The sequence below is a fragment of the Phalacrocorax carbo genome, chromosome 7 (genome assembly GCF_963921805.1).
Source record: "Phalacrocorax carbo chromosome 7, bPhaCar2.1, whole genome shotgun sequence".
Taxonomy (NCBI): Eukaryota; Metazoa; Chordata; class Aves; order Suliformes; family Phalacrocoracidae; genus Phalacrocorax; species Phalacrocorax carbo.
In genome coordinates, this window is record NC_087519.1 from 8,399,314 (window position 1) to 8,424,694 (window position 25,381).

General features: G+C 42.9%; 1 protein-coding gene across 1 annotated transcript in view; it reads left to right on the plus strand.

Moving 5' to 3' along the window:
* The window catches only part of AGBL1 (AGBL carboxypeptidase 1), a 270,761-nt gene that overhangs the window by 77,142 nt on the left and 168,238 nt on the right, over nt 1-25,381 (plus strand). Inside the window, exons 16-17 of the mRNA XM_064456203.1 lie at nt 2,632-2,640; nt 17,981-18,161. Coding sequence (XP_064312273.1) covers nt 2,632-2,640; nt 17,981-18,161 — 190 coding nt within the window. The remainder of the gene's footprint in view (nt 1-2,631; nt 2,641-17,980; nt 18,162-25,381) is intronic.

Here is a 25,381-nt window from a genome sequence, read left to right on the forward strand (position 1 = left end):
ATCATTGAACTGCTACTAGGATTCTGTTATCAACTTCAAATTATGGTGTGAAAACCCCGCCCCGTATTTCAGTGAGCTGCACATTTCCCATGCCTGGCCATAAATTCCAGTCACACACGGTCCCGTGGGACATACACTAAAAGGTCAATGCAATACTGTATAAATTAGCTAGAGAAGTATTTAAATTGAGTTAAATCTGTTCTCAATGTGACAGAGATGGGCTCTGTAAGGTAGGACATAATTTTAGAGTCAGATTGACTGCGGAGACTGAGTATTATTACAGGTCAGATTGAGGAGACTGAATATTGTTATGAGCAATATGCTTACTAAGGGGTGAAGAGCTAATCTTATGCCTCAAGGTAAAAGCAGAGGTCAAGAAGAGGTTTCTTCCAGCTGGTCGCAATATGGCCTAATTGGTTGTGTGTATTACTGCACTGGTCATTGTTTTTCACAACTTACAAGGTCTGGAGCACCTGCTGATGCAGGGTATAAAGTGGGTTGGCCTGAAGGTAGTTGGGTTTGCCCCTCCTCAACACCTATGTTAAAAAAAAGTTGCTTCTGGTTGGTAGAGCTGAAGTTGTGGATGGTGTGGCAGCCTGTGGATCACCCTTACTCTTTGAATAAAAGGCCAGTAAGAAGGTTCCCCGTGGCCCCTGGGTTAGAAACGTGCTGTGAGGTCAGAAATCGAAGTTTTGTAATAGCATATGTGCTGCTTGCGTGTGATTCTTGGTTTAAAATTTTCCTGTCTTCTCTGCCCTATTTGCTCTCTGTAGGGCAATTAAGAAGTACTTCTCTAAGAAGAGGAGATGAGCTGCTGAGCTGTCCCAGTGACCAGTTATTCTCCTGTCTGTTTGGTTGTGCCTCCTCACTGATGGCTGCCAGACAAAGTGTGGTCAGGGAGTAAGGGGCAGGACAGCTGGCAGGTTGGCCTTGTGAAAGTAATCCGTAGCTGGAAAGCCCAGCGAGTGTAGCATGCGTACCAGCTGCTGTCAGACCCAAACAATTGCACTTGCTGTCACAGAGAGCAGTTTTTGTCTCTGGTTCAATATTTTTTGTTTTCTGGAACAGAAAGGCTGTGCAGATACACAGATTGAGCTAGATACACATTGCTTTCTGATGCCTGATGATCTCATGGGAACAAACTATTTTTTGACTTGTGCTGGACAGCAAGGTTGGGCGGAGTGGGCAAAAAGTGGGCTCTGCCGTGCTTCTAGCAAAGCGCTTTTAGTTTGGGAACTCAACTTTGTGATAATTTAGGGGAAGATGATCAAGTCTTACACAGATTGTGTTAAAGAATTGCTAGGCTGTGACAGAAACTAGAGTGCATCCTGCTAACAGGGGAGCCTGCTACTCTTAGGTGTTTTTTTCATGATCCTGTGAATCTTATATTTCTCACTCTAACAATAGGCTTCTGCTGTGCACAGGCAAAGCCTTCCTCAATACATAGAACTAACAGACTGTTGTGAAACAGCGTGGGTAGCATTATAGCTTTCATGTTGTCTTCACCTTTATCCTTCTAAATTGGGAAGTTTCTTAGTGATTTTAAGTCTTGGCTGACTGGTTTGGAGACACCGTCTATTGCAGCTCACTTTAAAAAAGAAAAGTCATTCACCTAATACCTCAAGGCTTTGAAAACTTTCTGGAAAACAATGTTCCAGTTTCTGGCTATAACGTTCCAAGCGATGTGTTTTTGTCTGATGAAGTCTGACCTAGCTAGTCATGTATTACAAATGATCAGAGTTGTTTGGATTGTATGGAACAGCTTTACTGCACGTTTGCCAGAGCTGCAAGCAGATAGTTTGTTCAGCTACTCTGCCCACATCCATGCGAGAGGGTCTACACTCATGTGAAACATAGCAAATGGTATTTCTCTGTGCTGATTCTAATATTAATCCACCTGAGAGCATTAGTGAGGAGTGAGGAGGATTTTTGCAATCCGCTGTGTGCACTTGTTTCTCTCCTGTTCTTGGATCTGTAATTCTGAACACCTGTTATTTCTGATTCCCACCTGTAAGTTGATTTTCCTGGGAGAGTCTATGCAGATTTCTGCCTGACCTGTTTAACTGAGTTTAATTTCTCTAATCGGAGAACAGGATCCATTGCTATGTGACTGATGCAGCTAATCTTATACCAGTAAAACAAGTACAGCGATATATTGAGACTAGTAGTTTGCAGACATCACAGGCTGACACTTCTTGTTGCTTATAACTGACAGATTCTAGAAACAAGTACTTTTGATTAATGGGCTGCAATTATGCAGCAATACTAAAACGAAATAGGACTAAAAATACCCCATAATGATTTTTTAAATGCTGTTCTGTTAATGAGAGGATTTGTCCATCTCTACATCAAAGAGAAACTTGTTAGCTCTCTGAGCTTGCCCACCTGTTTCTAATGCAGAAATAGAAATTCCTAATAAACAAGTGGAGACAGCTGCTATGTTCAGACTGCAAATGTGCTGATAAGATCAACTAGTTGACGAGTGACATGGTGGATGCTGCAAAGTGCACCAGTGTTCACAGAGAGCTAAACTTGGACTTCTGTACCATTTCAGGGCGTTTACTATGTGGCTGTTGGATATTGGTTTCTAGCTGACCGAAAAATAGGTGCATGGATTATCTTTCATTTTAGGCCATTTTGGTTTTTTTCTGATTCCCCTGCTTCATTTTGATATATGATTTCACAGAATTAGGTAGCAGAAGGAAGAGTACTAGTCAGTGTAACTCTTCTATCTTCTGGGCTTCTGAATAGAACTGGGGCGGGGGGAAGTTGCGTTTTGAAGTCACCAGCTACCCATTATATCTGTAAACAGGCCTCCTAGCAAATTGCTTTGATAGTTTTGTCAGGACAGTTTTTCTTAAGGCATGTGGCATATTAGAGAAGTTCCATGCCTTTTCTCCCTGCTCCATCTTAACTTTATGTTAATGAACTTTGCATAATCGAATCAGGCCCCAGAACCAACGTGACTTGTTCCAGATCTTAACTCTGTTTCCCGAAGAAGGCATTCTTTCAGTAACACTCAGAAAATGATATCTATCAAATCACCAGTGCGTTTAGAATTTAATTTGTGCTATCAATTGCAATTGTCGTGCTCCTTAGCTGTGGGGGAAAAAAAATTCATTTTCCCTTCCACTTTGTAATTCTTTTTACAAGCTTTTTCTCTTCTTTTGTCATTGAATTTGTTTAACGAACTGTTTTGAAGAGTTCCTGGCTTAGCCTGGGTGCTGCTTCTGTGTCTTTGAAATAGATGGGGTTAAATAAAATAATAATTTCAACTTAAAACATGATGGGGGGAAGAGGTGATAAGTATGAGGGAATGAAGAAGTCGGAACGGGGTTGGAGGTATGTCTTGATCCGCAGATAAAGAAGGACTTGTGGGTAACTTGGGGAAAACATTAAAAGGTATTATGGAGTTCTGTTTTGAGTCTCCCAAATGTTCTAGACTTCTCTATTTTTTATTTTTATTTTTTTCAAGAAAACCAAAGAGGCCTACTACAACATCCCACTTCCTTTCCTCATTCTTCCCTAACTGCTTTCGTATCATTTTTCATTTTCTCCCTGAGTCTGAAACCATAATGTGATAGTGAGGGATGCAGGAATATCACAGCACTCTGCAAATGCGTGCGCATGTGTTAATTTTAGGAAAGGTGGGTGGGTTTCAGAATGAACATGGCAGCTGTGTTGTAGCATCATGGTATAGGACAATTAACAGAGAGAGGGCTCTTCTGATGATATTTATGTGCAGGACTCAATTAATTTTAATGGCTAATGAAAAGAGGAGGAAGTGCTTTGAAGACATGAATTATGTAGAAATTAAAATCTCAGGTGAAGGTGGATGACACAGGATGCTTCATGACTGGGATTTGGGAAATGGATGTTGAGCTTCCAACTTTGTGACTGATTCGTATTTTATCCTTGGGCAACTTACTTGATTTTTTTTCTGTAAATCCTTGCTCTCTTAACTTGGAACATGCTTGAAATATGTAATCTTCAGTCTGTGAGGTGTTTCAAGAGGAGTTGAGTGAGATGGAATTTTATTATTGTTGGCATCAGAATGACTGACAGTTCTCCCAAAGGACATTTAGGTCCCATGGTGAGCACCTGACAGAAGACTGCAACTAGTGATTGAAATGGAGATGAAGAAAGGAGGTGGATAGGATAGCAAGAAGAAGAAAAGAGATGGATAAGAGGGTGGGAAGTCCTTAAATTCCTTGTGGGTCAGGTTGTACCTGCCAGAAATATAAATGCGGGGAGGCTTTTATTGTAAAAATTAGGCTGTAGTGGATAACACAGCAGAAACTTTCTGTGACTTGATTTTTGCTCTGTGCTTGCTTTGCTGGAGAAATTTCTGAAAAACGACGGTGTCTTATTTTTTGTAGTTCTTCCTACCCCCACAGCCTGGTATAAAGGGTGCAGCCAGAGCCGAGGTCATTTCTTCCCCTTTCTGACCAGCAGTGGACAGGGTAGGCTCTAACAAGTTTAGTGCCTCAGCTGCTTTGACACTTCATAGTGTTGCAGGTCACCCTCACACAGCTCGGAAATTTGTACTGCAGCAGAGTAGGAAAGTGCATTTAGTAGAGCAGGCGCTGAAGGCTGTTCTTGAAATGCAGTCCTGTAAATCCTGGCCTCTGGCAGCCCGAGCTGTTTAGTTATGTTTTATGAATTGGGTCATATCGTGTCTGTTGCAGCTTCCAGATGCCAAATTCCTTCTGTGACAGTTTTGTCAAGCATTTTGAAAGGGCACAAAAACAACAGCTAGAGGGTCACCATGAAGCATAACTGAACACATGGGAATTGTTCTTCACAAAGAGCAATTGGCCAGAGGTGAAAGAATAAACAAGAGATGGATGAAGGACTCTGGGGTCTCAGTGGCTGTGGTGCCACCACTACCCCTATTCTCTCTGTGTTTAGCACTTACTAACGGTGAATGAGCAATAAAAATGCAGTGACATACTTATAGTTTCTGTGCTGACATAGGTGACGGGCCTGCAAGCTATGCAGAATGTCTGTAGATAGACTTGAAACTATGCTCCTGCTTATAAGTGATGACCTTCTGCTTAACTTCATGCCCTACATCATACCCTTTTAATCAGAACACTCCCAGGGCCCACCTTCTAGCTTGTCAAAGGTCTTTCCCACCAGTTAGGATATCACTTGCAATGCAGATACCGTGACCTTATTTGTCAGCCTATCAAGATGTGACTTGAAATCAGGCTCAGCCCAGATAAAATAATTGCTGTTTACACAAAGAGTAATGCTGTTGAGATGCTCCCTGTGAGGCCATCTAACATGCCTCAAATGTAATTTAATAGAGAGAAATCAAATTAAAGCATGCAGCTAACGCATGCAAACTCTAAAATTAATTCGGCTTACAAATAGGAAGTGAGACTGAATAGTTGGCTGCTTCATCCATGAAGGAAGCACACTAGATAACACAGAAAGCAAAAATCATTTAAGGAGATCTCTTGATTTGGAGAGTTGATGGGGATGTTAAATGGCAGGTGAAGGTTATTTTTTGATGTAAGGTGTTTTTCATTACTCGTATATTCTTGCAGTTAGAAAACATCGGTTACAAGTCTCTTCATATTTTGAAAACAAGGTATTAGCATAAGAAGCTTTGTTAGATATAGCAGGAAGATAAATCATCTTTGCAATGCTACCCATTAGTCTGTCACGACCATGATTTACAGCGATTTTCTTTTATTTAAATAAGTGTTTCCTTTAAAAGCATTCTGATAGTTTTACAGAGCGGAAGATGAAGTGGTAGTGAATGCTCTGAAATATAATGGATTCCATAGGAGTGCTTCTTATGGCAACTAAGAAAGAGGACCTCATGCTGTGGATTGTACAGGCTATAAAGAATGGCTGAGCTACAGTTAGAAAGATTCTGTGGCAGCGTCTGTTGGAAAAGGTCAAAGTTCTGCTGAAGAGATGTTGGGGTGAAAATGCAGAAGGCACTGGGACTGAGGAAACATCACAGGATCAACTTCATGAAGCTAGTTTGTGTACTACAAATCAGAAATTCAAACTGATCAGCAACCATCATTCATGCTGTTAAATCATTTGACAAAAAGAACCTTCTGGAGAAGATTTTTTAAAAAATAAATTCAATATCACTTAGGAAATGATGAAATAAAGAGCAAAAACCTCTCTTGTGTGAGAACTCCCAATTTTGCAACGATACATGGAGCAGTGAGGAAGGACACCACATTTTCCAGTTCTACTTGTGTTCCTCCTGGGACTGCTAAGTCTGTTTTGCAGCCTGACTCCTTTACTCACGAGGACCTTTTTCTGTGCTTTGTAGCAATTTGTGGGGGGAAAAAAGAGAACATTTTTCTTTTCCCTAGCCTTCCTACCATCTTATTCCTGAGAAGAAACAATTTTTCCTCAAACAGACTGGTAGTCTTCCTAGCTTGACATTCCGCTCCCTGTCGTGATTGATGTAGGAAGTCATCATTCATTAGAAACCATTTTGCTAGCATCTGAAGGGAAGAACTTCTTACTGACCTTAGACAGTGACTGCTTAGTGACTTACCATGTACTGTTTGAAATTTCTGCATGTTATCTATTTTTTTGTAGCAAATTTTGTTCCACCTTTCTGTCAAGTGGATTGGGGGATTCTGATTTTGCTATATGATCCTGATTCTTTCTTCATCCTTAGGGTATTTAAATAGTAGAACTGCTTGAAAATAATACGGTATGAACTTGTTTACAAACTTCAAGGTTCATCTCTTATCTTCCTTGGAAAACTTATGTTCCGCCTATGGCCTAAACAACTAATGTGAGCTCTTGATGTGAGATTTGAACACAAAATGTTAAAATACTGTATTATTTCTAGGGTGCTAGAGGGCAGTAGGGGAATAGAGATTAGGACCAGACACTAATATTAGATCTGTTATTGGTATGAGTTCTCCTAAACATTTCAGGGGAGAAAAAGAAAATTAAGTTCCATTTATTGTGTTTTAGATATAAAGTGCTAGTGCCTCCCACTTCAGCCTTTATCGAGATAAAACTATACATAGAAGTAGGCTTCTTGTGAAGGCTGAAGTAGGCTGTACCATTCAGGGGTGTACAGTAGGATAGTCTTCTAGTTTTAAGATATTTCTGCATCACTCTTGTGCTGAGTACTTCCAGTGTAGTCAGAGTCTGCTTTGTGTCTGCTACACAATATGTCACATAGTCTGGAAGATGAAAAAAGGTGCTGCTGATGTCAGGATACAAGATCGTTGGGACAACTCCAGTTTTGCTGTCATGATGATCTGACTGAAAGACGTTTATGTTGCTCCCTTCTTTGGATTCTCTTGGTCAGTTGTTTGGGGCGTTCATCTAAGAACTTGCCATCAAGACAAGATTCATTATTCAAAATTGGGAGACAGTTTTACCTTATCAGTCTCTCGTCTGTGGAAAGTGAAAATTTCCTTTTGGATCAACTCTGGGAAATGGAGTTTTAAATTTTAGGATAGGCTGGGACAGCATGATGTAAGAGTCAATTCAGTGATGCCACAAACAAGGTGAACCTGCAGAAGGTCCTTTGTGGTGAAGTTGTTGACATAGTGAAGTGTTAGAAGATGCCTTTTGTATACTTGTCTGTTTTCTTTCCTTCTCTGTGAGTTTTTCGTATGTAACAAACCCACAGGTTAAAACTCTCATAGCTTGCTTACTGCAGGAGAAATACAGGATAATATTTTTAAGAAACATTCCCTGCCAGGATATTTCTGGAGCAATGGAGTGATAAATATCAAATCGAGGCAAGACCAAGAATTTAATTTTTCCCATCAGAGCCAATCTGTGATGCTTTTTATCTTGACAAAAATTGATATTTTATCCCTTTGATAATGAGAGGCTCTGATTGCACTTCCTTTTAATATATTTTATTTCTTACAAGTCATTCCCTGAGGAAGACCTCAAGTCAGAGGCAGAGATGGAACATTGTGCCTCTTAAAGGCACAACACATATTTAAAAATAAACATTGTTATATGCTGTAGGTGGCATTAGGTGGGTTTTAAATCTCTGTCCTGTATAGACAGTTTATGGGCAAAAAGCTCTTTACTATACAATTTGTCTTTTGTAGAGCAGAACAGCTTGAAGAACTATGCAACAGATAACTTATTTTCCTGTTAAATTTGGCTTTTATTTCCAGTGGTGAAAGAAACATTGACAGGTGCTCCATTTTCCATGCCTATTTTGGGGCTAACAGGCCCCAGCGCAGATCCTAAGTTGATCTTAGCCTGCTGCGGTCACAGAAAGACTGGGCAAAATATTGAGATCTTCACACAGCCTTTTACCGTTCCTCTCCTGCCTAGATTCCCAGAAGGAGATTTTCCAGAAATGTAAGGGCTTTGGAACTGGATCCATTGAAATTAATAAAGAAAACAAATGCCTGTTGGGTTATTTCTGTCCCCAGCTGCTGCAAGATTGTTGTGTACAGAATGGCTTCTTGTGCTCTGGGCAATGTGGTTTTAATGTTAACTTCTACCTCTCCACAGGGGAGACTCTTCAATATAACTCACTGATATTCAACCTAAATGTTCCTTTGTGAAGTTTCATCCCATTAACCCTGGCTTCACCCTAGTTTAGTACTCCAAGCAATTCTTCTTGCTGCTGTGCCTGTTCTCAAAGCGATGGCGGTGAAGGGCATGGGGTATTACACTGGGGTAAAGGCTGTATCTCTCATGAGCAGGAGACGTTGGTTGAGGCATCACTCACAGTGTGAAAGCCATTTACTCCTGGAGTGTGCTCTGGGGGTGTCCCCTCTGCCAGCGATTCCTGCTGCAGACTGTCCATCTGCTGCCCTTCGTTTCTGCAGAGAAGCTAATAATGACATCCACAGAGCTGGGGACACGGCTGGAGGGCAGCTCATGCCTCAGAATTCACAGCTCAGTGATGCTCTGCCCTCTGGGTGCAAAGTCAGCTTGATCCCTTTAGCGATCAGATGCTCAGAGGTCTCTCTGGCTAGGGATGTAACTCTGAAGTGCAGAGTTGTTGCTCTTACAATGTTGAAATGTGCCTTGCAAATGAGATAGATGGCCTGTGAGTGAGTAGTAGATATATAGAATGAAATGTAAAAGTAAGGGGTAAAAATATTGCTGTTTTGGAGCTGAAGCCTTATTAAAGTCCTGTCTGTCCTATTTGGGCAAATTCTTCCTAAAGTATCATGTGTCACCAAAATCACATTAAACTGTCACATAAATTATCAGAGTTTCCTTTTTCCATCACTGTGGATTACCCAGGGAGATATTTTTATGACAATAGAAGCTTTTTCAGTCTTCTCCTGCCTGATTTCATTTTAGATGAAATCCTTCTCTCAGAAAAGAGCCCACGGATTTCATAGCTCTATGGATCTCTGTACTCTGCCTGTACAGCAGTTATCTGTAGGTCTCTGCTGTACTTATCTCCTGCCTGCACCTTCTTTTAGGCATGGGACAGTTTAGTGCAATGCTGCCACTTCTGTAATTATACTGAATGAAAACACTGTATAGTCTGTTTAGGTGGATCTCTGCTCCAGTGTCTTCCAGCCTTCTGAGCATTCACTGGCTGGTTCTTCTCTCAGCCTGGTGGTGTTATCTTCATATGAAAAACCTAGAAGGTGAGAGAGTCACATATGTACCTAACTTGAAAATACTTCCTTTTATTTTTTTCTACTTGCCATGTCTCAGAGGTCTTGCATCTCTGCAAGGCAATCTATGTTTTTCCTGTGCTGGCTGAAAAACATATGGATTGATGGTCAGGCCACGGCAGTACAAAATACTTGAGTATCTGAAATTGCCTGCTGCCGTGGAACAAATTAAGGCTGTAATGTGTGTGTTATAGAAGCAGAGGATGATAGACCTTTCCTGCCTTTGACAGATAATCTGGAGCTCCCTACATCAGCTGCTAGATAAACTGTTGGGAGGACTCTTGGAGCTGATCTTAGTGTTTGTTTCTCACCCCTTTCAAAGGCATACCCAGAGGTGAGAACCAGCAGACTTACTTAAGGATAACAGAGGGGCTTTGGAAGATAATTACTAATGAAAGGAATCCCAGTGTTGTGGTTTAGCCCCAGTCAGGAACCAAGCACCGCGCAGCCGCTCGCTCACTCCCCCCTAGTGGGACGGGGGAGAGAATCGGAAGAGTAAAAGTGAGGCAACTCATGGTTTGAGATAAAGACAGTTTAACAGGTAAAACAAAAGCTGCGCATGGAAGCAAAGCAAAACAAGGAATTCATTCACCACTTCCCATGGGCAGGCAGGTGTTCAGCCATCCCCAGGAAAGCAGGGCTCCATCACACGTAACGGTTACTGGGGAAGACAAACGCCATTATTCCAAAAGTCCCCCCCTTCCTTCTCCTTCCCCCAGTGTATATACTGAGCATGACGTCATATGGTCTGGAATATCCCGTTGGTCAGTTTGGGTCAGCTGTCCCGGCTGTGTCCCCTCCCAGCTTCTTGTGCCCCCGGCAGAGCACGGGAAGCTGAAAAAGTCCTTGACCAGTGTAAGCGCTACTTAGCAACAATTAAAACATCTCCACATTGTCACCATTTCCAGCAAAAATCCAAAACACAGCCCCATACTAGCTACTATGAAGAAATTTAACTCTATCCCAGCTGAAACCGGGACACCACGTAATTAAATTACTCCAATCTTAAAGTGGTAGGACTGTCACCAACAGAGCAAGCAAGACAGAATTTTCTGTAAATTTTTTGGATCTGTATGTGGAAAGAAGCCCAAATGATGTCAAAATATCACGATGATGAAATATTTCTGATTAGTTGCTAATTAGTGGCTAAGGTTTAGCATATTTTAAGGTGGCTAACATTAAGTAGCAAGCAAAAACCTTACCTGAGGGATCAAAGGAGATGGCTGAGGTGCCCTGTGGACGGGAGTAGTGATTCCAGCAACTCTCAGAGCACATTGGAAATTCCAGGGTACTAGAGGGGAATCTTGCACCGAATTTCTAAGGGGGTATCTAGAATGGCCTGTGTGGTTACAGGCCTCGTACTGACCCTGTCATGGGCACTGTAGTGGAGTGGCTTGGTGCAGGACTTGATGAATAAGGACCTAGCAGAAGGTAGTGCAAATAAGTGGGCACACCAGTTACTTGATAGACAGTAACTTGCATTTCTTTTTATGCAACCTAGTCCCAGTGGACAGTAAGAACAACACATTGCTATCTCTTTTTATAGCAGCCTTTTGCAATGTAAAGGTTATCTCCTTCCTCTCTGTTCATCTCTCGAAGTATAAAACCCATTTTCTCCATTTTTTCTTTGTAAGTTATGACTTCTGAACCTTTTTGTCATTCTGAATAACCTCTTCTCCAGTTTTCATTGAATTCCTTTTTAAACTATGGTGGCCAGCAGTGGGCACAACACTCCAGCTAGTTGATTTGCTTGTTGGGTTGAGCAGAGAAAAGTAACAACATTCTTTGTCCTAGCTGTGACATTGCCTGTTAGTACATCCCGGGAGAGCTGCCATTTTTGGAACTGCTTTGCATCACTAACTCAGCCACTATAATCCCTTGATCCTTTTGGCAGTACTTCTTCCTAACCAGATGTCTCCTAGTTTGATTTTATTCCCTTGGAATCTGTCTGAGGGGAGCAGCGAGACCTTCCAGGAGCCCACAGCCCATTTGACGGTGGCTGATGAGACCCGGGCAGGGCCAGAAGCAATGGTGGGAAATTTAAAGGCAGTGCAATTAACGCTATCCCTCAGTTGCCAAGGCACAATCCGCAGTGGAGCACTCCAGCGTGGTGCACAGGGAGGTTTCCTGAACTGGGAAAAACTCAGGGCAGTAGAAAGACCCACCAGGAGCCCCCAGCCAGGGCGGCAGTGGCTGAGGATACCCGGGCAGGACCGGGAGCAATGGCAGGCAAGCCCTTTCCCTCCCTGACCCCCCACCTCCCCAAAGAAACCCCTGGGCAGCACGAGTATCCAGAGGGTCGGTAAAACATGGTGTGGCACAGCAGTTGGTGCAGGAAGGGCTCTGTAACTCTGCCAGCTTGACCAGGGAGCAATGGTATCCATCCAGCAGAAGGCCGTGTCCTCTCTAAACTCTGCAGCCACGGCAGCGGACGCAGCTTTGCAGACAGGGCTCCGATGGGAGCATGCTGCTGCCCGGGTGTGCGGCTGCAGGGTGTGCGGCCGGCAGCGGTGCGCACACCTGTGGGAGGTGCGGACAGGTAGGGGAACGCCTCTGCTTAGTGACAGAGCTCCGGGAGGAGGTAAGTGCAAGGCAGCTCGCTTGTCATCAGCCTAATAAGGTAGCTGCGCTATAACAGCTATATTGTTTCAGTTTTGAAGCTCGATGTTACCTGAGCCGTTCAGAGGGCGTGCAGAGCACGACAGGCTATGCCAGTTAATGCTGAGCTGGCATACCAAAAAATGCATTGTAATGCCGTGGTTGGAAATTTCAGGTAGACTAATTCATATGCGCACACTTAGGATGGGAATTAGCTATAAACTGAAATAATTTGCAAAGGGTTATGGTAGTTTATTCCATGGGTGTAAGTTCTGAAAATAAGCTTCAGTTGTTCCCCAATCTTCTGCAAGAGGTACGCTTTGATGTGAACAGGAATTAGTTCGTGTGGGTTTCCTTTGGCTTCAGTTGTACAGAAGGTCACGCTAAATAATGGTAGTGGTTCGTGCTGCCTTCAGAGTTTGGGATTTTGGAGCCTCCCCCAAAATGGACATGACAACTTGCTTGCCAATTTCCTGGAGTTAAAAATCAGCAGTAGTAGGATGTCAAGCTGTGCCAAGGCTGGGCAGTCGGCACCCATATTCAGCTCCCTGATCATCTCTGATTCAGAGGTGAATGAATTCATAAAACACATGCACAAAAGGAGGTTGCCAAGCAACATGGAGCCTGAAACTCCTCCACCAAGCTATGAAGGTAGAGAACAGGCAGCTGAGGCAATTTGTAATGTTCACTTCTTTGCTATAGGTAACAGTAATAATACATATAATACAGACCTATTTAAGAAAGGGATAGCTCATTGATAATTCTGGAAAACAACAGCTGGTCCTGCCAGACTGTGTATTTTGCCTCTGTCTTAAGATGTCTCTGTTTTTTGTGGGTTTTTTTTGAGTATTTAGCTAAAAGCAGGGTCACCAAGGAGACAGGAATGTTGGAGTGGGGAGAGATGAGGGGAGGAATGAATTATTGTGTCTTAAGGCAACAGAAAGACTGACAACTAGAGGAAAAGTTTTAGGAGGGGAGTAAAGTGGCTGACACAGATTCTGCCTCAGATCAGTCTCATGTTTTCTGTGATCTCAGTATTTGATGCTTTTTACAAATGTACATTAATACATTCATTGTACATCACACCATATCCTGTCTTCTCTCTGGCGTTGCGTAACTATGCAGCCTTGGGCATATCAGATGTATCCAGGACAGGATGCAGCCGTGACACGCATGGAAGAGCTATGTGATGGTGCCTCCTGTTTACCCATCATTTGACTCACAGAATACTCTCTAGTGGTCACAGCTAATTAAGTTGGGAGAGTTTAGCTTTCTTGGTTTCTGTCTACTATGTCCTGGGGTAAATTTGACCTTTTGATTTGTGTAATGTTCATGACAAAGTCATGCTGTGTTTAGGCATTAGGGAAAAAAAAAAAAATTCTGCATTGTAATGGCCCTGGGCTTGGGGTAAAGGGAAGAGAGGTATGCAGAATCACAGCCAGAAAAATTCCAGTCAAGACCTGGATCTAGGTAGAATTTCTCACATGCTGTGTATATAATTCCCTTTGACTCTTTATAAAATCCTAGCCCTGTGTTGTATCAATGCCCTGTCTCTTTACAAATGGCATGGCTTGAATCCCAGCTTGAAATAATTTAGAACATCAGCCCAGGTCAGGGCATCTGGAACTGCATTTCATTTCCTTTCTGTGCTTCTCTTGATGAGGGACACTGCTGTGTTAATGGGGTTTTCTTAATTTCTTTCAGGCTGCTCCTTTCCCTAACTGATGTCACTATTAGTGACATCAAAGTCACCTCTTAGTGAACCTTGGTGATGACATGACTAGAGGAGGATTCTTATAACAAGCAGGAGATTAAGCAACAAGTTAGCACTACTGGAAGAACAAAGCTTTTATTTTCATGCATATATCCACAGTCAAAATGAGTGAAGAGAAGGGGAGGTGGGAAGTAGGTGATACATTAGTAGAATTATTACTGAAAGGGTTCTTGCTCAGAGTTTTGCAAGAGGAATCTGACGCTTTAATCTCTCACCTTGGGCATTGTTGGTGCCACGTTATATTCTGGTCATGTTGAAATGTAGCGCAGTGTAACGAGACATGATCTGTTGAATAAGGCTTTATGTAGCATGAAAAGGTTCCTCTGCTTTCTCTCTTTATTATTTACATTCCCAGAGAAGATTACGTGTCTTGTGGGCTTTGCAGAGATAAATGGCTAACCTGAGTTTTCTGGCAGCTTCCCCAGAACTTGGGGAGGATTTTGCTTAAGTGTTGGCCTGAGGATTTTGAAGACTCAAGCTCAGATCTGGGCCTGGAAGGAGGCATATGAGAAACTTTCAGGACACAAAAGCTGGGTTTGGTGGGGCAGAGGAGGTACTCACAAGGGGCTCTGAAATAGCACAGAGGAAGGACAGCGGGTCAACAGTGTAAACCAGTAAGCTATGCTGGGTAGTACTGAGGTGGTCTGGTCGGGGCTGCAGTCATGGGGCACTGGAAGTCGGGAATGAAGTGAAGCAGCTGAACTGCAGACATCTTGCCTGGTGCCTATCAGTTGGAATCCTGAGTATGGCTGGCCAGTGCTTCTGTCTGCTCTCATGAGCTCTAATGTTCACCGCAGCTACCACAATAATTTCAAGGCAACAAGGGTATGCTGTAAAGCATAGGATTGAGTGACTCCTGCCTGCCACAGAGTTAAATCTTTGTTTCCCAGGTGTTTCAAGGGTAGCAAGTTTTATGGCTATGTTGTCAGCTCTTTGCTCTATTTGCTGCTTCATTAGTCTTCATGCTGGGTGCAGTCTGGGGGAGCGCAGCATTTGGATATGAGATTTGGCTGTGACGGCTTCCGTGAAGGGAACAGGCAGTTAACAAGCTCTGCGGTTTCCTTGCTGGTACATACCTTTGTTATGACTCTCTTGTGGATGGGATGTCAGAGCTGTGGATGTGCTTGTCAGGAGGGGAGCTTTTAAAGGAAGCGTTAACTGGAATAGAGAGACTTCCTTGGCTGGACCAACAGGCTATGGGCCCCTCCGTTGTCACCCACAGGGAAACAACGTAGATGATCTCTGTATGGTCTCCCTGCTGGCCCCCCCACCCCCCCGTTTCCTGGGTTTAACTCAAGAAGCTTTTCTGACATTGAATCTAAGTAAGACAAGCTTGACTTTCATCAGCCTTGAGAGGAAGAACAGAGCTCAGGTCTCTACCAATCCCATGCTATTTGCAATCAGCAGAGTTATAGCAAACTTTCCAGGGTTTCTGAGGTGAGAAAACCCTTGCTTACAGTTTCTTCTTTTTTTTTTCCTTCTTATTTTGACTGAGGAAAGAACCTCTCAATTAAGATGCTGTGCTCTCTCCCAATATACAGAAGAGATAAGGGTTGTTAACGCTGTATTCATCGACTGCAAAAGAGAACACGTTTTATTTTGCTTTGTGCTATTTACAGCTGTTGTCCATGAGGAGTCCTCAAGAGCCTCGTTCTCAGCTACAACAGCACAGTCCCATAAGTTTAACTCAGCAATGAGCCTGCAAAACAGCACTAAATCATGGTGATGGGAGAAAGAAGAAAATGTTTGGAAATGGCAAAATGCAGCTGATGTCTTAGTGAAAGCTTGTTTTTGCTTGTTGCTATTTTAAAGCATTACTAAGGTAGACTGTAATCACAACTGCTGGAGCAGAGTAGAAATTGTGTACTCTAATTTTTCTGGAAAAAAAAATCAGAACGGCTAGGAGTTCTGCAGGAGCTAAAGGTATCTTTTACAATCCATAAGTGCCTTAGGTGCTTATGTATACACATTGATCAAAATACTAACCTTACAGTAAGGTAAGGTGTAAAAATGATAGAAGACTAATATATGGCTATTGAGTAACAGAGTCCCAGTTGCTTTACCGGACCAAAATACGATTGCTCTGTATGTGCTCATTGAGGTGAGAGTGCAGTTCCCTCTTCTAGTGACCACCAACTGCTTAAGAGGAAGGCGTGGAAGTGGGGAGGTGTGGAGGGGTATTGTTTCCAAATCTGAGTCTGCATTCCCAGAAGATGTAACTAGTTTGTACTGTAATGCACCTATTGAGCAAAGCTGTACAGAATTTACAGTTAAGGAGAAGAATTAGTGCTTATTCCTTCTTTGACTGTGAAATGAGAAATTTTACCCATACTCTTAGCTCTGTCACAGCCTTTGCTTTGTCAGACAAATCACTAAACAGCTCTTTAATAACATCTATAGTTTTTGGCATGGTGTTCTACCTCCCTATTTCACGTTAATTAATTAATGATTTGTAAAGCACTTGGAAACTGAAGGACAACTTTGGGAGCTAAGGGCGAAGGCCTGTTAACTTGCTAATTCAGCATTTGTTTACAAGGGCACTCAGATGATGCCTTCAGTTTTGTTTTCTGTCCTGTTACCACTCCCAAGCCTGTCAGTTGGGGTCCCTCAGTTCACGGAAGGGAACAGAGCCTGAGCTCTGACGTTGCCTGATAGAGCGGGACAAACCTATCCTGGCGTCGCTGTGCTGTGCTGACAGATAATGGTTTCCACTAAAGTAAATCTGTCAGGTTGACTTGTGACAACAGCCTGAGATTGCGAATGTTCACAAAAGGATCATTTTAAGACAGCTAATTGCTTTGTCCTTTCCCTTTATTTTCTGTGCCTGGCAGGTGTCTGCCTCTGCCTTCTCCTCTTTCCTTGGCCCATCCATGAAGTATGTTCAGCACAGATGGGATCTTCAAAGATTCTGCTGTCAAAGTTGGTCTTTGCTAAGCATATGTACACTGAGAGTTTTTGGAGAATTATAACTAGAGCAAATGTGGGTGCTTTTTCACAGGAACAGCAAATAACATCTGATAACAAGGAAACTTTGTCTGTCAAGTTGTTACTTTGAAACAGGTTCAGTAGAGCTTATCAATGAACTGTTTAGTAAGATTTTGATTTATTTTTCTTTTTAAAAAGCAATCCCCTGAACTCTCTCCCTTCCCCCAAATTCCCACAGCTTGTGTCTTCCATGCCAAGTGTATTGCTAGAAAGAGCTGAACTCTTCGAGTTGCAACTTCTGAAAATCAGCTTTGCAAATCTGAGTGTGGGTCTATATTATATGAAACTGAAAACTCTTTTCACCAAAAGCAACAGCCCTTCTTAGCTGTGCACATTTTTATTTCTACCTTTTGTTGGATGGATAGGAAATGGTGGTTAGTTTTGAGTACTCTACCTCTGCAGCTTATCTGGGCAACATATTCATGTATTTTCTTTAATTTCATCAGTTTAACTTGACTAGTTATGATTCTAACCCTACAATACACATTACTGCCAGAGATCAGACAGCTTGCATGTCCTTGGAGCCCTTATGGGTGGACAGATCTGCTTACAGATTTGGAAATATCTCAATTGTTAATGGTGAAATACTGAAAGTGGAGCAGGGCCTTAGAAAATGAAATAATTCCTAGCTGCCTTTTAAACCTGAGTGAAGTTTGATAGGGTCAAACTTTCAAGAGCTGCCACAAAGTATTCTGGTGCCATTTTTGAGAGACTATAATCCTCACATGCAAAATGTCCTCTGATGGTACATGTAAATATCTGTAAGGTATCATAGAATAAACAAGCAAAGGGGTAGGGATGAAACTAGAACATGCTGGTTTTGAGGCCCAAACCTGGGATCAATTTGCAAACAGCACCTTCAGGAAATGTCTGGACTACTTAAGGATATATTTTTCCCTCAAATACATCTTGGGTTGTTACTTCAATTAAAAAAGTATAAAAACCCACCTGCAAAATATTATTCAAAGAGAAGTCCTGTCTAGGTTTGTTTTGCTTTATTTTACAGACAATCGTCCTTACGTGTTTCTAATGGCCCGTGTTCACCCTGGTGAAAGCAATGCCAGCTGGGTAATGAAAGGGACCCTGGAGTTCCTTGTGAGCGGCGATCCCATTGCTGATCTCCTGCGGAAATGTTTCATTTTCAAGATTGTCCCCATGCTTAATCCTGATGGAGTCATCAATGGCAAGTAAGTTGTGACATGTACTTATTCTGGGCTTTTGCTGTGTTTATCTGCAGGGTTTTGCCCCTGCGCACCTAGCAGGTCTTGTCGTCAATGTTTTGGGTCAGGAGAATTCCCTTTCCTTTGTGTCATATTCATCCTGTTATCAATTCTCTGTAGAAAATATGAATCTGAGATGTAGCGCAGTGTGCTGTCTTGCATTTGTAAGATGTGCGTGATTCTGTACTGTATGTGGCCGTAAGATTTCTCACCTGCCTCAACAAGGTATTAACGGTGCCAGAGAAACTGGATCTTTCTTGCTAAATGGAGATCTGTTTATTCTGCTAAATCAGCATGGCAGACTTTACCTGCAAGACAGATATGCTTGGGAATAATTGGCTTTAATTAATGCTTTGTATAGCCTGGTGGGGGAGAAGATGAGTAAGGATCTATTAAATTTTCACATTTTCATGGAAATATTTCCATATAGTCAAGTTCCCTCCTTCTCCTACCTCCTTTTCAATCTTCCCTCCCACATGTTCCTAAGAGATACTGAATCTGAGCTTGGAAAACACTGATTTCTTTTTGCATTCTTTGCCTTTACACCATCCCTGCCCACCCACTCTAACTTGTCTTCCCTTTCCCTGTACATGACTGGAAAAGGTACAACTCTGCTCCTAATATGTTAACATGAAATAAATATTGCTGTGCAGCCAGTGAAAGAGAAATTCCCTTTGAAGGCTTGAAGAGTGCACTAAGAAAAGGTAGGCTTGCACTTTGCTGGAAAAAAATCTCCAGTGTCTCTGCAGACAGTGGAGTTTGACTTCCTTGGGTGTGTGGAGTGGCTGTAAGTTAATAGCTGTCAGTTCTGTCTCTGATGCAGGGGCAGGACGTTATGAACACATCCCACTGGTAGCTGGCGAGTTGTGAGTTTTGATACGGGCTTGCAGGTTTTGGTAACAGCTGTGTCCCCTGGCTTGTTGCAGTGGAACACGTGACCAATCTCAAAGGTGAAAGATGGGCTTAGACAAGCACTGAGGCACAGAACAAAGCGTAGAGGAACAACTTTTTTTTAAGCTATGTTCTCCTGTCTGCTTCTGGGTCAGGCTGTGCAGACCGAGCGCTGCAGAAACAGAAAAACAACCCCGAGCAACAACTGAGTTCAGTTTGTTTGGTTCTAAACGAATTCATTTGAGTTTGGGGCAAGGAGTTCAGCAGAGAGAGGCTTGGGCTTTTCTGACGGTCTCTAGTCTGTGACTATGAACAATCATAGCTTTTGTACTGCTACACTCCCCAGGACTTGAGCGTATCAGTAGTCTGGGAGGACTGTTCAGAGTAGCTGGGTACTGCCCCAGAGTATTCGAAGCCTCTGCTGGCACCAAATGCTTCCTTGATCCTTCCAAACAGCAGAAGCAAAAAAAGGAAGGTTGTGGCTTTTTTCCCCCTCTTTCTTTTTTCCCTTTCACTGCACTTAAAGTTTCCAGCAGATGGAGGACTGGAGGGAATGTCTGACCTTTTTTTCTCCAGCTGTCAGGAGTGAGTGTAGCAGAGAAGGGCCCCTCAGGAGGGAGGACGTGGCTCTCGGTGACACCTGGATGAAGTGTGTACTGCCTGAGCTCATGCCACACGGGAAGGTGTTTTGCCTTCACCGGTGCAGATAAGCTTCAACGGTAGTTATATTTGGTGATGAGTGAAAAAGTTTGGTAAGCCTTGCTTATGGGATAGGAGCAGGGGAACAGGGACTTGGCCATAGCTCTGTTACTGGTTGTGAGGCCTGGGAAAGGGAGACAACGATTCCTTTATGCTTCAGTTTACATACTTCTACCCTGTGAAGCCTCCAGTGGCCCAAATATTTTTCTCGTTTCTTCCCATGTGCTTTTTGACTAGACTTGGGTCCTCCTACACTGCTGGAGGTAACCACGCACATGGGAGACAGCAAATGTCTTTCAGGCCCTTAATGTCTATAGGAGAACGCACAGATTTGTTTGGCTACTTAATGTTCCATCTTGTCCAGGTTTAAATGCTTTAGTAAACTCTTACCTTTCAAGCCAGTGTTATGAGGGAAACTTTTCTGAGGAAGCTAGCCTATAGCCCGTCGTCAACCATAGTACTTCTGAGAAGATACTTGTTAAATATTTTTTACATCTCTAAACCCCATTTCATGAAGCGACTTGTTTTCCCTGTGATTCACAATCCCATTTCTGGAAGTCCCACCAGGTATTCCTGAACAGACTGCCAGGGTGCCTGGTGTTCCCTCTGCCAACTTCCCAACCTGCTGGTCTGGTCTGGTTTTCTACAAGTTGTTGTGCTCTCACACCTTCTCCCTCCCCGCTGTGAGGAGTGGACATACTGAGTGCATCAAATCCACCATCCAGGCTGACAAGTATCTTGGCTCTGTGACGGACGTGGGGAATACCTACATGTGGTAACCAGCAATCTTACCTCTTACTGTGAAACAAGGACTTCTGTTTCAGTGCCTCTGTTGCTTTCGTCTTGCTATCTCCGTATCTTTCTTTATTTAAGAGAGTTTGATTCTTTTTTGTTGACAGTTCTTTGAATCTCCTTACTCTCCCTCTCCCCAGCCCTGTGTGCCGGGGTGTGCATAACGCTTCCCTGCCCATCATGGAGACGAATGCCAGCGCGCGGTTACAAAGGATATCTTCCAGCAGGCCAGCTGTGCCCCTTCCCCAGCTGGCTCGCTGCCGCAGGCGCAGCTCAGCGGAAGAGCGCTCATCCCGGCAGGCTACCGCACGATCGCGCTTTGGGAGCCTTGTGCAGCAACAGGATCATCGGGGCCCTGGTATTTGCTTTGGTTAATGTGATCTGAAAGTTACATGTGGAGAATGCTCCTCTAACAGATAGGACTGTAGTAATGCGATTATGCCCCGGCAGCGTGTGGCTGAGCTGGGAAGCAGCTCTCCACCCTGCCTTTCACCTCAGTCGGTGCTCTGAGAATCCGTTCCTGTCTGTCAGCCGTGGAGAGACTTGCAGCTCTGTCACTGATGCTAAATGAAGGTAGCGGTGATGCAAGTGTGCACGTACGAGTGGGGTTGTCATCACATAAAATACACGTACCAAATATTGCAGCTAATTTGTCTTTGCTCATTCCAGAGAGAACTGGTGAGCAATTGTTTTGCTGTGTGTGGCTGAGTGTTTTGGTCCATCCTGAACAGCAGTCAGGTGTAGGATTTATTAAATAATATTCAGCTGATCTGATAATGGCTATATATTTTAAATTAAATAATAGACACTGCTTTTCATAAAGTTCATCTTACACTTTCCGCCAGAGACTGGCTTTTGACCACTGCTGGTGATGGGGTGCTGCCTCATATAGATGTGTGGTCTGACCTGATACAGTTACTTGTTTTTAATTTTGTTTCTTTCTATATAAATTACAAGGGAAAAATAATCTTAATCTCCAAGACCAGTAGCGTAAATCTGTCTGAAATGACAGCCATATTAAACTACGTAACAGAAAGTGTCCTTGCAGGCTGACTTTGTTTTGCACAAGTTGTTTTGTGAGAATCCAAAGTAGTAAGTGTTGTTTGGTCTTATGGCTCACTACCTTCACTCATATCTCTATCCCCTTTTAAAACTATATCATAGTAAAATAGAAAAACTTTAAAAGGAATTAATCTCTGTTAAGTGTTGGGGAATCCATGAAGAAGAATACCGCTTTCACTAGGAAAGTGATATAAAATGCAGTGGGTGAATGAGAGACCTGTGCTTTTTTTCCAGGCTCTGCTACCGATGGACTATGTGATGTTAGTTATTGCCCCCTCCTTCTTGCTGAGTTTGCTTCCTTGGAAAATGAGATAATCACAAACTGTAACCTTTGAGCAGTTTGAAATGAAGACTGAACTATGCATATGGGGAGCACTTTTCAACCTAGGTCTGCTACTATTTTAACTACTAAGCTTGTTTTTAACTTGTAGAAGGTGGAAAATATTGTTCTTGGAAAACTCCAGATTTACTAGGAATTGTGTGGAGTAGCCTTTGGTGAAACTTTTTGGATTGCTTTAAAAATGTTCATCTGTTCAAGTGAAATCTTTGTACCCTGAAACTAGATCTATTATAGTCACAGTTGGGTAAAATCCTGACAATGGGCTTCTGTAATGGAATTTGTAAAAAGCTTAATTATGACCGCACAAAAAGAGGGGTTTATAAAGAAACAGAACACTGCTTGCCTTCCACGCTGTTCTACATAAACTCATTATCGCGCATTTGAGCATCAAGTTGCTTGTGTTCATGCCTGCGCAGTTGCATGCTAACTTGTGATGTGCTCTTGTGCTGTCTTTTGTGTGCACCTGCTGTGCGTCCTCCTGTCGGCAGCCTGCTCGTGCAGCTGTCCCCCAGCATCTGCTCAGACCTGCATGCCACCTACACACACACTGGCGCTCCCACGTTTGCGCGCAGTCACGGTGCGGTAGTCGACTTCTCGTGTCTTTGGCTGGACTTCTCCAGACACTGCAGTGCTGGATAAATATTGCTATTTATTACACCTAAATTTAGGGTTATTAATTATATCAGTATAACCTAATTTATATTACCATACACAGCAGTAATAAATGATGCCAAATGCTAACACTTGGTGCTTGCCAACTGTGCTGGTTCGATGAGGGCTTTTCCCCCCCCAGTTCCTAGAAGTATTAAATTAAAAATGATCGGCCTTGCAAGATCATTGATCAAGCAAGAAGTGGAAGCTCCTGGGGAAGTAATTTTGTTTAAAAAATACTTCACGTGCAGACTGCTCATGGTGTCTATATATTTTGTGTATTCAGAAATTCTCTTCCCACTCACAAATCCCTAACTGACCAATATCTCAGCTCTCTGAGTTCATGCCTCACTCCCATGTTGCCACCTTCTTCCTCTTCCTTTACTCTCTCTAATGTTTCCTCTTCCTTTTATTCCATCTGCTCTTTTCTCCCTCCTACTGAACCAAAGAAACTTTTCAATGAAAAGAACTTGATGCATTTTATCAATTAATTGAACCAGTCAGTGGAGGTGGGATCTGGTGAGTCTTTTTTTGGTAAAGGAAGATGAATTTTTTGGAGGTGGCATGATTTCTTCAAAGCCACGGGGTAACCATAGTAGCGGTTAAGAAGAGGAAATCCTGATTTGCATTTTGGATTATAGCTGCGGACTATTCTTTATCTGGTTTCAAAACACCCTGTTCCCTCCTCCACCTGCCCTCCTACAACACAGTTTCTGTTGCTCCAAGGTAAGGCAGGTGACGTGCTGGGTTTCTTGTCTCTCGACTGACGTTTGCTACCACTTTAGTTGGGCTGTTTATTCCATCCTGTTTTACGTACTTTACTTATTACCTCCTCAAATCCAGGAGAGAAAAGCTTTTCCTCTTTGACAATTACAGAAATGAAGACATAGAAAAGTCCACTAAAAGCTCTTCTAGAACAGGTTTCCTCTGCACACTCTCAAAAGTTACGAAGGGAAAAATTAGTGTGCTTCTACTTACTCTTTGGAATCTGATCCTTTGTTTTTTGAAGAACACTCTTAAAAGGAAGAGTAGAAGCATGTTTATGTCTATGCCCAAAATGCACTATTTGTATATATGGCTTTTTTTCTCTCCTATATAATGTTGAGTCTCCTGCATTGAGACATTGTGTTCTCCAGACAATAAGAGGCAGAACTGATCAGGGAGAGGAAAAAAGCTAATGGCCAGTCTGAGTCAGTTTATGATCCGGAGCTGCATCCTCAAGGATTATATCTTGAGATGATATCACACAAAGTTGCACAAATGCAGATACCCCTCCTTTCCTCCCCCTCCTTCTTCTTGTTGCTTCGCTGTGGTCAGAGGATTGAAAAGGAGTTTAATTCTCAGAATCTAGCCTTGCATAACTAAATTGGTACCATGCACTCTGCAAACACACTCCAAAGGCTCTCTCCAGACTACCTAATCTATGATGTGTGTGTTCCTCTAAGGATAGTGCGGAGATGTGGGAAAGCTGGCAAAGGAGTGTTTTTGAACTGTCATTAATTAATACAGTGGGATAGTTTGTCTCTAGGAGAAAGAGGGGTACTACAGGATTAGTATGCTGCTGTTCCTTGGCAGATGCTGTGTAAATCTGTCCCCCATGTTGTCTTCAGAAGCCCTGCATCTAAACTGGCACCACCATGACAAAAGTGGTTGGGTAGATGCATGTGGAAGCCAAGGTATACTTGGATAAAAGAGCATTTTGTAAAAGAGTCAACCCTTACTCATTTATAATGTATATCCTCTGATTTCCTTATTGTAAGGTGACATATTTGCATGCACTGATACTTTCCTCAATACCTCAGAGGGGATGAAAATTCTAGTTCTGGGAGCGTCCGTACAGGCTTTGTGTGTGGCCCTGGGAAATGCGTATGAAGTGTGGGCTAAATTTTCCCAAGAGGAGTAGAAGTTTTGTCAGCTCTTTGCTGCTTTGGTGTCTCAGGTGTTGCTTATGTTGCCCTCCACTAAGAGGGCAGTGATAAATTTGGGATCTTAAGGTAGCAAATGTGGCTAGTGCGTGTACAGCATGAGATAAAACGTGAGCTGCAGTACTCTTCACCTCCCATCTCTGTAAGCTGTTCCTTGCTGGAGCCAGTAGTGGGGTCTGGCCCTGCACCATGCACCTGAGTACCTCTCTGTGCTCTGGGAGGTGCCTCAATTTCAATCAAGGCCTGTTGCACTGTGCTGATGTGATAGCCCATCCTTGGCTCTCCTTCTGTGATAAACATCCGTCTGTACTCGGCTGCACCCCAGGACTTTCCCTTCTGGCAGCACTTCCAATGCAGTATTGTTTATTCCTTCCTTTATCAGCCGGAGCTGCTGGGCCCCCTGAATTATTAGCTCTATTCACTCATTGTCAGTGTTTCCTCCTTCGTAAATATGCCCCCATACGTCTCTGCTCCTGAGGAATATGCTTTCTTTTCTATTTACTGCTTTTCCCAGACCCCCACCTTCTCATTGCTCTCTCCACCCAGTGGCCCAATAACAGCCAAGGAGATAAATAAGCTACATAACTCTTCCCAGCTATTATATTTTTGTTGTTGTTGTTGCTCTGCATGGTAATATATATAATAACAAGGAAACAAATCTTATTACTAAAGTAATTACAATAAATAAAAAGCTGAGAGGGGAGATGAAGGAAGGGTCTGTCGGGGGAGTGATTGCAGTAGGATTTTTTAAAATTTAATTTACTCGAGATGTTCTCTGCCACTTTGTTTATACCCTGCTGAGGGGGGCTGTGACTAATTAGCAGCCA